The sequence below is a fragment of the Podarcis liolepis genome (assembly GCF_965112155.1).
Source record: "Podarcis liolepis genome assembly, chromosome: 3".
Classification (NCBI taxonomy): domain Eukaryota; kingdom Metazoa; phylum Chordata; class Lepidosauria; order Squamata; family Lacertidae; genus Podarcis; species Podarcis liolepis.
In genome coordinates, this window is record NC_139557.1 from 3,416,385 (window position 1) to 3,428,652 (window position 12,268).

The window sequence follows — 12,268 nt, forward strand, 5'->3', positions numbered from 1 at the left end:
CCCTGCAGTGCCGGAATCTCAGCTAAAGCACCCAGGCCAGGTTGCCCCCCGTCTGTCTCGGCAGACAAGGGAGATTATACGTATTAGGGTCAGTGCGCCTGGATGTCAACCAGAAAGTCGGTGGTTCGAGCCCAGCCAAGGACAACGCAGGGGGCTGGACTAGATGACCCCTGGGGTCCCTTCCCTCATCTCGGCTTCGCAGCCCCGCCTCGCCTTTCTGGAGCAGCCGGGGCTCCGCGTTCGCCAGCAGTCAGGCGAGGGCTTTGTGTCCCGCGGGAGCCGCCGTAGCGCCGTCGCCTTGGCAACCGAGCCGGGCCAAGCGGCCTTGCGCTGCGCCGCGCGAAGAGAGCCATGGACGCGGCCCACCGAGCCGCCCTGCTCGCCGCCTCCTGCCTCCACACGCCGGTCGACCCGCGCACCAGGGCCCCGGTCGCGCTCTACGAGAGGGAGGGCGGGCGGCCCGCGCCGGGGGGCGGCGAGCGGCAGGTAGGCCGAAAGCGGGGGGAGGAGGCCGGAGTCGGCGGCGGGAGGGCTGCCCCCTGGTGGCCGCGGGAGTGAACGGCAGAGGAGCCTTTGCCCTTCCTGCCAGGAAAAGCGGCGCTGGCTGCGGGTCTCGAGGCCAAAGAGCGGAGGGGAGGAGCGTATTAATATTAATTAATGATATTTATTAATTATTAACTATTAACTATTATTAAATTATTATTATAATGTTTATAATAATGTTTATTATTATTTAATAATAATAATAATAATAATAATAATAATAATAATAATAATAATAAACAACTTAATAGTCCTTTGTCCCCTGAAGGTCTATTATACACACTCGCACACATGCAATGACCACAAAGAAAGAAAAATAATAATAATGAAGAATGCTCCCACCCAGTAATTAGCAGGCAACTATTTTGCCAAAGAGCAGGGAGGGGGATTAGGCTAGATGGAAGTTAAATCTTCTTCTTGTTTTTGTTTATTTATTTATTTCGCACAATTTATACGCCGCTTGATTGTTAAAAACCTCAGAGCTTTTTAGAAAAAGATAAAACAATAAAATCGAGAAAAATTCACAACCATAGTTTAAAGCCTGTAGAAGTTAAAATACTGAAACAGATTAAAATTACCTGAACTTTCTAAGCACCTGGGTAGGCTTGTCTAAACAAAAATGTTTATCTGTTTTTTAAGCTTAAAAAGGTAAAGGTAAGCTTATTAGTTGCTTTTTACCCAGAAGATCGCCAAGTGACTTACAGCCATGGACACAATGCCTTAAGAGAAGGGGAAATATTGGGGCATGGGGAATTATACATCAGTACATCGTCTAACGTAACATGTATGAAAAAATAAAAGCAACACAACCACCATGTAAATAACTAGGAGAAATCAGCAACCAAAGCTTTTCCAGCTGTGATTGCAGTGATTGGAAATCACAAATGCTAGCAGCTAAGAAAAACAGTTAAACCAAATATGCTTAATAAGAAAGAAAGAGAAACACTGAAAGATTGACAATTCCTCTCAAAATCACCCATGCTTGTGCCTTGAATGAGTGCCAGATTGGCACACATTTAATCAGCAGTGTTTGTATTAGCACAATGAAAACTCTGCGAGTGAAACATGTGCCTCTTGTGCACTTTTGCTTTAAACGGAGGTGGCAGGTCTTTCTGATGTTGGGCATAACCATGACATTTTTTATATGCTGGGCTGAAAATGCCGACAATCAGATATTGCTGTAGGTCCAGTTTTGTTCTGTATGAGTGGAAGTTGTACCTTGCCAGGCTGTGCTAAGGTCTGCCTTTCCTCTCTGGCATGAAGGAGAGTGCATATTGTAAAGTCTGTGTGTCTTTGTGTATGATGGATCAGGCTCCATGACACGTGGGTCGTCTTCCTGCCTCCTCTCTTTTCTGCTGCCAATCATGTCACTGGGCTGTCACTTAGAACAAGAAAGGTGGCAGACTGAAAACCAGCTGTTTAATGAGTAGTAGTGTTCTAAGAATAAAAGCTTGCACTTTTAAATTTGTCAACTGCAAAGGTAATAACACTGCAAGTTTCGAAACATTCTAAATTCTTTAACTTGCATTCTCTTTTTTGCAGTCAAGTGGTATATAAATTGTATGAAATAAAGGAAAACCGATGGAATCAATTCTAAATGGTTTTACTTCTCTTATTGCATTTTGATTGAAGACATTAGCATAGGTAATCTTTCTGAGAATTTGTAAGACAAATACTATAGGAACCAGATGGTATTTGTATACCAAGCCTACACAAATCTCTTAATGAGCTTTACATCAGAGGAGTCGAAATGAGTTTACATGCAGCTAACCAGAAAGGTGCATAGTGTTGTAGTATATCTGTTGCTGAAATGCAATTATTCATTTGAAATTAGAAATAAAAATGGATTTAAATGTTTATTACAGTTGAGCAGTTTTGGCTACAGGATGATGTCGTGCAGATTGGACCCTACTTTTACCATTTCTCAGCAGTTTTCAGTGCTGAGAGGCGCCAAGTTTCACAGTTGATGGCACCTACCACTTGACCAAATTACTAGCATTTTATACTTATATCTCCAATGGAAATGAAAACATTATAATAATATTCTGTTTCAGGATAGTTTGAGTCCGGAGAGACAGCAGCGTTCTACTGGACAAGCCGATTGCAGAGACTGGATAGACCTCTCCAAAATGTACCTTTCAAATCAAGAATATTATTTAAAGCTGGAAGAGCTTAAGTACGCTCACCTGGAGACCATGGCAAAATTGGAAAACATGTATCGGAATAAACTGTATCTAAAAGATGTTCAACCTTTAACAAATGTGGATGTGACCCATAGTATGAATGATAGGTATGGTTTATAATCTATTTTTGTAGTATTATTTATCTGAAGATGTTAAATATGCAGTTACAGGCAGCAACCCTTTTAGGGATTGACACATGATTGCTGACGTGCAGCTCTTTTGGACCTGGAAGAGGGCAGAATGGGGGATGGGGGCGGAACAGGGCAGAATGGGGTGGGGTGTTCTTATGTGTGCTCTGCTGACACATGCAGGGGCCAGGAACGGAGCCCCTGCATGAAATAGTTGCTGCCTGTATATGATGGAGGAATCTGCATGCTGATAATATCACCAAAACTGTGTTTTATATACTATATGCCAACAGCTTAATTTTTTTAAACTGCCGAAGAACCTTCAGTTCTAGATTTTTGTATCTGGCCGCACTTGTCTCCCTGCAGGTAACTCAGAAAGAACAGCTGAACAAGGAAGAGAACTGAGTATTGTGTGAATGTGTGTGTGTTTCTTGCCTTGATTTGTTTGAAAATATTCTTAATTGTAGGATAAACTGCTTAATCCTACTGAAAACGTCAGAATTGGTTCAACTATTGTGGTGTACAATAGGTTATATATAGATATACATATAGATGTCGGAAGGTAATTATTTAACTTTCAGTTACTGAGTGTGTAACACTGCTAATTGCTTAACTATGCTTAAGCAATTGGGAGTGCAGGGTTGCATCCACTTTCTTCCCCACTCGATCCTTTTGGACTGGAGTGTAAATTCTTCCTAGGGATTTAGCACCAATTAACTATTACGTCTGATGGTGGCATTAGCTGCTGCTAGACTAACCAGGCTTCCTGTTTACACCAGAATCTGAAGCCATGGCTTAGGACAGAAGTACTGAAATGGGACTGAAATTAATTTTTGGGAACATAGTATGCGGCTTTAATACCAGGTCAACCCATTGATTCATCTAGCCCCATATTGCCTCACTGACTGGGAGCAGCTCTCCAGAGTTTCCAGTTGGCTTCTTTCCAGCAGCACCTGAAAATTCCAAGGATTGAACCTGGGACATTCTGCATGCAAAGCAGAGGCTCTGCTAATGAGCTGTGGCTTATCATTGCTGTTCCTAGTAACAAAGTACTTTTGCGTAGGGTTTTCCAAAGGTTTTAGAACACTGTGCAGATATTCCTTAGGGAGCGCCTTCTAAAATTAATGTTCAGTTTTGCTAATAGGAATACTTCTTATTTTTACTTCTATTCTCTGTCTTACAGGAGACCAGTGATGCGAATTCTGATCGCAGACATAAAGCTAGTATCCAGCCTATGGCTGCTTGGTCCTAACACAAATATTTCACTAAACTCTACATTTTATCATAAGGAAGAAATGCAGTTTAAGTTGCTTTTGATCACCCAGTTTGGGGAGAGCTATTTTTCAGGCTTCTGGTAACAAAGGCGATGACCTGGGACACAACCAGTATAGCCCAACCTGCTATACTGGTGGGATTCTTTAGACTTAAATGCTCCTCCATTCTGTTATTCATCAAAGCAGTCTGGTTATATTTTGCTGCTTGCAGAAAACTAACCTTCACATTTTTATTTCCTTTTAGATCTTGGGAGCCAAGCCCTTTTCAACCTCAGAATATGTGTAAATCATTTTCTGAGCCTGATTTGAACAATTCTTTTCATTCAGATTTATCTCATATATCTGATAAAGAATTAGAGTTAGAAGACAGTGAAGACAGATCACTGACATTTGGTAAGGAGCAAGCTGAAAATTCATGGGATCGGTCATCTTCGGAGGACTATTCTCACGGCAACCAAAGTATTTTATCCAAATTACAGACTTTGAGGAAGAGCAGGAGGAAGAAAAAAAAGTGGTCCCCAAAGATCACAATACCTGAGCCTTTCCAGATGACTATCAGAGAAGCTAAGATAAAACAACAGAACATAAAGTCAAAGTCACTGATTGAACTGGAAAATAACTTGCTGAAGAAAGAATTGGAGGAGGAAGCAGAATGTCAAAAGAAATTCCGAGCCCATCCAGTGCCTGCTTATGTCTTTTTCCCTCTCTATCATGATATTATGCAGCAAAATGAAGAACGTAGAAAGTCACTAAGAGAGAGGAGGCGAGAGATCCTTCTAGCTACACAAAAGCCATTTCAGTTTATTGAGCGGGAAGCACGAAAGAAAGAAATGAAGAAAATGCAGTTGAAGGACGTTTCTTCACCAGAAAAGAAAGCAAAAGTATTCAAAGCAAAGCCAGTTCCTAAATTTGTTTATAGTTCAGAAATTAATGAGAAGCTAAAGGAGGAAGAGCTTTATAGAGATATTAGAATTCAGATGAGATCAGCAGAGCTTCTGCGCAATTCATCTCTCCCTAACAGTAGGTTAGGAAACAGAGGCATTAATAAGAATAGGCAGCAAAATCATCTTGAGCTGACTAAAGAAGTAGAACACAAACCAAAGACCAAAGGCAAGGTCCCAGATTTTGAAATTTTACATCAAAAATTCCTGAAGCGGCTTCAGAGACAGAAGAATGTGAAACACATTACAGCCTGTGAACCCTTCAATCTCTGTACACCAAATATAGCATCCAACAAAGAGAAAATTCTTGAGGACATTCAAATGGATGAAGAAAAATTAAAGGAAACACGCTGGCCCTATGCTTCTTCAAGAGCTAAGCCTCAAATGAGGTCTTTGAATGCAAATCCATCTCCTTTAGGCTGTGAAGAATCTGTATCTCCAAGAATTACAGAATCTACAAGACGACGACTACAAGCAGTCAGGTGAGCTGTTCACAGGCCTGAACTGATGTACCGGTAATTGTCGTTAGTTTAATTTCAAGTTTCCTGTGGAAAATAAAACCATGTTGATGCAATAAGGTACTAAATACTTGTTTTAGGTATCGCTGCATATCTTAATTGAAGTTAAAACTATGATCCACATGGGATTAATAAAACTATTATTCTCTCTTTATAATGGTTTTACTAATTGCACGTGGATTTTTTTTATATAAGTAATTTTTATTGGTTTTTGTATCTGTTTACCAACATATAAGTAGACAACTAAACATAATCATGTTAATCATATTAATTTTTTTTTTATAACGAAATATGAAGATTATCTTTGAATGTGTGAAATTCATGCTATTTTGGAGAGGAATTCAGTGTTGCACTAAGGCAATCATTTCATCAGAGCAAGCATTTCAGATGAAATGAACCCCCCCCCTTGCCTTCCTCCATGTGCTGTTCTGGGGCTTTCAGGGAATGGGGGTGGCGGGTGGGGAAGTCCTTCTCCTCCCCATAATTGTTTTAAGCCACACTCCATTGTCAGCAGCTGATTTTGCGTCCCCTCTTCCCAGATCTTGTGTCTGGTGTTGGGGCGCCAGTCACTTTGCCCTAGTTACACAGCTGACAAGACCAAGGGGGCCAACCATTTCCTGAGTTCAGTGTTCTGATGTAGTGGTTGTAGCAATGGATGTCTCCAGAGAACTGTGGATGGATGCTTGGCTATGCTCTCTTTTAGGATAAGGAAACCATCTTTGATTAGTCTCACGGTGGAGTATTACAGGAAGTACATTGTTACATTGCATGTATGTCTGAACTCACCTGCATGTCCCACACTCGTGTATTCATACACACACTACTGAGGGGTTTAGGATCCTTTGATCGAGTTATGATGTGCGTCTGTTGTGCCCACAAGAAGTTCCTACACCAGAGGTGTATCATATGAAATGAAAGTGTCAGAATAGATAAATGTTGCTTCAGAAAGCAAAATTACAATTTAAGCAGGCAAAGAGTGAGTGAAAGAATCCTTAACTGTTCTCAAAAGCCTGTAGAAAATGAGTGTGACAATTTCACCACAGAACCCACACTAATTGCAAGTCAAGAAATGGAGCGGGGGAAGGTAGACTTGTCCTTGAAGCAAAGGTTGTGTTGTTTCCTTTGGAGTGCTAAGTAAGAATCCTTTCCTGGAGCTTGGAGAGCTAACTAACCATTGAAAATCTAGGGTTTTTGTAAAAATTTTAGCCAATTCATTCTAATGGAGAAGGAAGGGAGCTCTGAGATGAGCAATTCCTATAATTTTAGTATTTCTATTGCTCTGTTGTTTCTTCCCAGAGTTTCCTGCCTATTTCCCATTTTCTTTATTTTGCTTAATAAAAAGTTGAAAGGATCTAGTGAGCAATGACTGAACTGTTTATCCTTGTTTACTTCCTGTCTTAAAGTTACCTTACTATTATCGTGGCGGCATCCATTCAGGTGTTGATTAGATGTTATTAGTTGCTAGATTTACACATGCTGATATTTACACAAGGTATTTGAGCTCAGGATGTCTCTTCAGTGCCTTCCAGGGCATATTTTTGAGATACAGCTGGTACCAGCATCAAGAAAGTTCATAATGGGGATCTCCTGTTATATTAAGTTATGCCAACCTTCTTACTCATTCCATATATCTACAATAATAAGTTATAGAAAAAGTTGAGATTGACACATACCCATTCACATCATTTTTTATTAAATGTATCACAAGACTAACAAAATATTCCAGCAATTCAAAAGAAAGAAAGAAAAACAATTGCGCACGATTATGTATAAGGGTAAAGAGATAAAACATATTTTTAAATAATAAAAAATATACTTATACAAAAGAGGCAACATGGCAACATTCCAAGACAGGACACAGGCACCAGATGAAGTAATATTTGGGTGGGATTTGCCATCTGTGTGAAGCACATTACTTCTTGGTCTGTGTAAATGTATCCTTGAGAAAGTCTATAAAGCCTTTTCTCAATTTAAATTTATTTCGTTCTGCTTTATTTTGTTATTCAGGGAGTCAGCTGAGGAAAAAAGAAAGGCAGAAGAAGAGAAGAAGAAAAATAGAACAAAACAAAAAGAAAGAGCAAGAAAGCTACAGAGACTTATATACACCCGGGCTGAGGCAAATGATCCCCATCAAAGTCTAGCTCAGATGCATAAATCGAAGTTTAAAATACTCAGGTATTCTGCTAATGTAGCCTCCAAATCCTGACCCAATAGGTGCAAGATCATTAGTTCAGTAGCAGGCCCTCAAAGTGTGTAACATAGTTTAGTCTTGCTGCTTCTATTTTTATTTTGCTGTGAAAGTTCATGATTAAATTCCATACCATTTCCATGTCATGGTATATTAAAAAAACAGGAAACATGAAAAGCAGAGAATGAAAGAATATCTCCAGGAGCTGGAAGAAATGGAAGAAAGAGTGAAAAAGAGGCCACTGTTGTTGGAACAAGCGACACAGGTTATTGACATCTCTCATATATTGGGGTGCCAGCTTTCTTCTTTATCTGATGATCAAGAACTGTCATTGAGGTGATGCAAGTTATGCCACCTTCCCAGGCTCCTGTCTCCCATTGCATCACTTCTGTATGCCTCATTTCATTTGTCTGTGCTTTCTCAGCCAGCAATGATTGCTGCCTTCCTGGTTATAATTGTGTACAGTAATGTCCCGGTTAAGCTGTCTTATTTTATACTCTGCATTCCTAATCCACCCACCACAGTGTGAAGAGTAGAGGAGACGCCACTTAATTTAACTGTGATTATTTACACTTGTTTCGTTTGCTTGCTTGATTTCTAGTCTGCCTTTTGATCCAGAAGGATCCCAAGCGGCTTACTTAAAATAATGCAACAACATTAGGTCTGCTTCTTCCATTTCTGGCACATGGTATTGCTCTGTGGTAGTATGTCTTCCCTTCTACCTAAGGCTGCAAGTCAAGGGCAGAGATGGATGAACCAGCCCTAGCTGAGCAGATATGTAATCTAAACGTTTAATATATTTAACATGTAATTTAAACATTTAATGTGTTTGCTGGCGCAGAGGTGTTGAGGACCAAATTTAAAAATGCTACTGTCTAAAGCTTTGTGTTTGTGTTCCACAACATTTTCATGCTCTGAGGTCATGGATGTTTGGCAACCAATGTACACATCCACAGCCGTATACAGTGGTACCTCAGGTTACAGACGTTTCAGGTTACAGACGCTTCAGGTCACAGACTCCACTAACCCAGAAATAGTACCTTGGGTTAAGAACTTTGCTTCAGGATGAGAACAGAAATCGTGCGGTGGCGGTGCGGCGGCCTCATTAGCTAAAGTGGTGCTTCAGGTTAAGAACAGTTTCAGGGTGAGAACGGACCTCCAGAACAGATTAAGTTCTTAACCTGAGGTACCACTGTATATTCTTTAAATTTAAGAGTATCTTATTAATGTATTTTGTTATTCTTTTACTTTACCTCTCCTAAAATATAGAAAAATGCACGAATAGCAGCCGAGAAGCATTACTCCGGTATTCTTCGAGAGCTGGGACTATGTGAAGAGTTTGTTTCAAAGAAAGGTGAAACAGCTACAGAAATGCTTTTGCAGGACCATTCCAGTGGTGGCTCTGACATTTTGACAGCAGACGGCGAAAGGTAAATACTGCCGGTGGTTGCCATAGATCAGGATAGGCAACTTGTGGCTTTCCAGATGTTGTTGGACTCCAACTGCCAGCAACTGCCCAGCCAAGGTTCAAGGATGATGGAAGCCGTGGTCTAACAAAATTGGGAGGGATACAGATTCCCCATCCCTGCCCTAGATGTTTTAAGAGGGAAACTGACAACTTTAATCTCAAACTGCCCCTTTTGCTGTAGTTTATTCTAATAGCGCAGAACTCTAAAATCCAAAGCCTCATGTGCATGTGGTATGTCTGCACCTCCTCTCTGGAGAGAGACTTAAATCTCCATTGGGTGACAGCATCATGTGAGTCAGCATCAACTTCCCCTTCCTCTTTTTCCTCTTCTGGCCCCCATGCTATCCCAGTCTGGTCTAGTGGGTTCCCCAACTCTCCAGAGCTCTTTTGGGGAGCATGCAGGGGACTACATGGAAGATGGTGGGAGATCTGTCCTGCCAGCTGTGGTCATTCTACTGGCAGATGGACACTGTTGGATTTCACCCATTGAAAAGAATGTGAAAATATTCACAGCCCTTATACCTGCAGTTGATTGGTGGATTGAAGAATTGATAGTAAAAGTACTCAAAGTAAAGCAAACTGCCAAAACCTAAAAGTCCACGGATGCTTCCTCTAGCTGGGATTACACCAAGTGTGCATTTCCTTTTTTACTCAGTTATTAGGTTATTACATCAGAACTGCAAGAACTGGAATGGGCAAGGTAATCAAGCAGCTTTTGGAAGATCAACAGCAGACTTGGAGCTCTCTAGTGGACATGACAATAGCTGCCCTTATTTTTCAGGAGTGTTCCCTAGAATGGAGGGGCTGTGAGGCCACCCCCTGAACCATCCCATATATACCAATCATGTTGGAACATTAGTAATTTTAGCTTGATAACTTCTAATTGAGCTGACCTAGCTGGGCTTGTGGCTGATTATTCTATGAAGACTGACTGGCACTTAGAGCTAGAGCTAGGTCCATGAGTATGAGGACCAACCACATGCATGGCTCCAATATCGGAGTGCTGATTTTAAAAACAAGGCTATTCTGTAAATTGCTTCACACAGAAAGCAGGCTGCTGGGTGACTTGCTTCAGGATGTCCTCAAGAAAGGTCACAGTGATGGTTTTATCACTTACTGTCTTCTTATAGTCAAGATGGAGAAGGGCAGGCATTTAGAGTTTGCATGCTTCTCCAGGGATTCTTTGTTCTTGTGGGCTTACGATCCATTTTGTCTGGGGGAAAGTGATCTTCTGTACCAGTGCGCCCTTTGAATATACGTGCATGGCAGCCTGATGGCTTCTTTGTTCATGAAGCATTCCGAGATTGATGGTTTTGTCTCTGCAGATGCCTCCTTTGAGGGTATCTGAGGGTGCAGGGCACATGGGCGGGGGGAAGGAAAAGTGGAGGGGACCTGCTGCACAAAGCATAAATCCTTGCACTGATGGACCTGTGACTTAGTGCTGCATTGGGTGCAGGCCATAATGCTACGCAAGTTGAAACTAAATTTTACAATGCAATAACCTTGTCACCAGTGCAATAACACGAAATCACGCCAGTTGACAAATTTGAAAATAGCTCCTTATGGCTGTGATCTGATTGGGTCAGCTGTTCTTCAGAGGATGCCAATGGGCAGTGTTTTTCTTCTGTTTCTCCTGTAGTGATAATGAAAATAAAGCAGGAGGTGGAGAATCTGAGAGAGAATGGGAGAGCTCACGGCTCCATTCTGCCCAGTCTTGTGGAGAGGAGGATGGTGATGAGGAGGAGGATGTGGAAGCCTCTGAAGAGGAGGTGGACATGGAAGCTCAGCCAGATCACGATGGCCAGGAGGCTCCGGAGTATGAAAGTGAAAACAATGAACAAGCTCCCGCAGAAAAATCCAGTGATGATGAAGGCTAACTGAAATACATGGCTGCTTCCATGTCGTGTGGGTTTTGGTGTTTTGAATTTATTCTGTTGTTCCAAATAATAATATAAGAGATGGAGAAAATGAGACAACTGGTGCAAATAGAGTTTTGAAGCATTTTTAATGTGCTGATCAGCTGTGAGTTTTCAACTGGCTTATTTATTAAATTTGTAGACTCCCCTATATCTGCAAGTCTCAGGGTGGTTCCCAGGATAAAATCAATATAAAACCACAAAATTCACAATCAAAACAAAAACAACCCAATAATCCTTCCCCCACATTTTAAAAAGGCATCGGATGTCATTCATCCAAAGGCCTGGTTAAAGAGGAATGTTTTTGCCTGGCACCTAATGGTGTATAATGAAGGCCCCAGGCAAACCTCCCTGGGGAGAGCAATCCACTGATGGGGAGCCACTGCCTGTTCTTGTGTTCCCACCCTCTGGATCTCGTGGAGGAGGCACACGAAGAAGGGCCGCAGAAGATGATCTCAGGGGCTGGATAGGTCCATATAGAAAGAGGTGGATCTTTGAAGTATTGTTGTCCTGAGCCGTTTAGGGCTTTATAGGTTAAAACCAGCACTTTTAATTGGGCCCAGAAACTAATTGGTAGCCAGAGCAGTTGGACCAGGATTGGTGTAATATGCTCAAACTGTCTTGCCCCAGTGAGCAACCTGGCCGCTGAATTCTGCACCAGCTGAAGTTTCTGAACCGCCTTCAGAGGCAGCCCTACGTAGAACGCATTGCAGTAATCCAGCCTAGAGGTTACCAGAGCATAGGCAACAGTAGTTAGGCTGTCCCTGTCCAGATAGTGGGCCACCAGCTAAAGCTGATGGAAGGCTCTCTGGGCCACTGAAGCCACCTTTCATTTACTCCTTTTATTATAAAAAGCAAAGGTAGCTGTGTTGGTCCCTAAGGGGAAAAAACCCTCCAAAATCTACAGTTTGCAATTCCTTATTAGGACAAATCGAAATATCACAAAGCAGTGGCAAGCATTTGTGTTTTCCAAAATTCTTAATCAGGCAAGATATTACATAGAGCAAGGGCAGGGGAATGAGGCAAAATAAGCAAGTATAAAGCATGTAGATTTTAGTAGAGGTGTGCCTCAGCTGTGTGTAGAGGCTGAATAACAAGGTGAATTAGGC

The 12,268-nt window shown here is 41.7% G+C and overlaps 1 protein-coding gene across 3 annotated transcripts; it reads left to right on the forward strand.

The window, feature by feature from the left end:
- Window positions 1-279: 279 nt before the first annotated feature.
- FAM161A (FAM161 centrosomal protein A) lies at window positions 280-11,251 on the forward strand. Of its 3 annotated transcripts, none has more exons than XM_083495159.1 (7): window positions 280-486; window positions 2,598-2,833; window positions 4,373-5,551; window positions 7,595-7,762; window positions 7,941-8,040; window positions 9,045-9,205; window positions 10,883-11,251. In XM_083495159.1, exons 1-7 carry the CDS (start codon window positions 352-354, stop codon window positions 11,118-11,120), a joined length of 2,217 nt encoding a protein of 738 aa, XP_083351285.1. In that variant the 5' UTR covers window positions 280-351; the 3' UTR covers window positions 11,121-11,251. The 3 variants fall into 3 exon arrangements, with proteins under 3 accessions (XP_083351285.1, XP_083351287.1, XP_083351286.1); XM_083495160.1 differs by lacking the exon at window positions 280-486 and adding an exon at window positions 2,167-2,321; XM_083495161.1 differs by lacking the exon at window positions 7,595-7,762.
- Window positions 11,252-12,268: the final 1,017 nt, after the last annotated feature.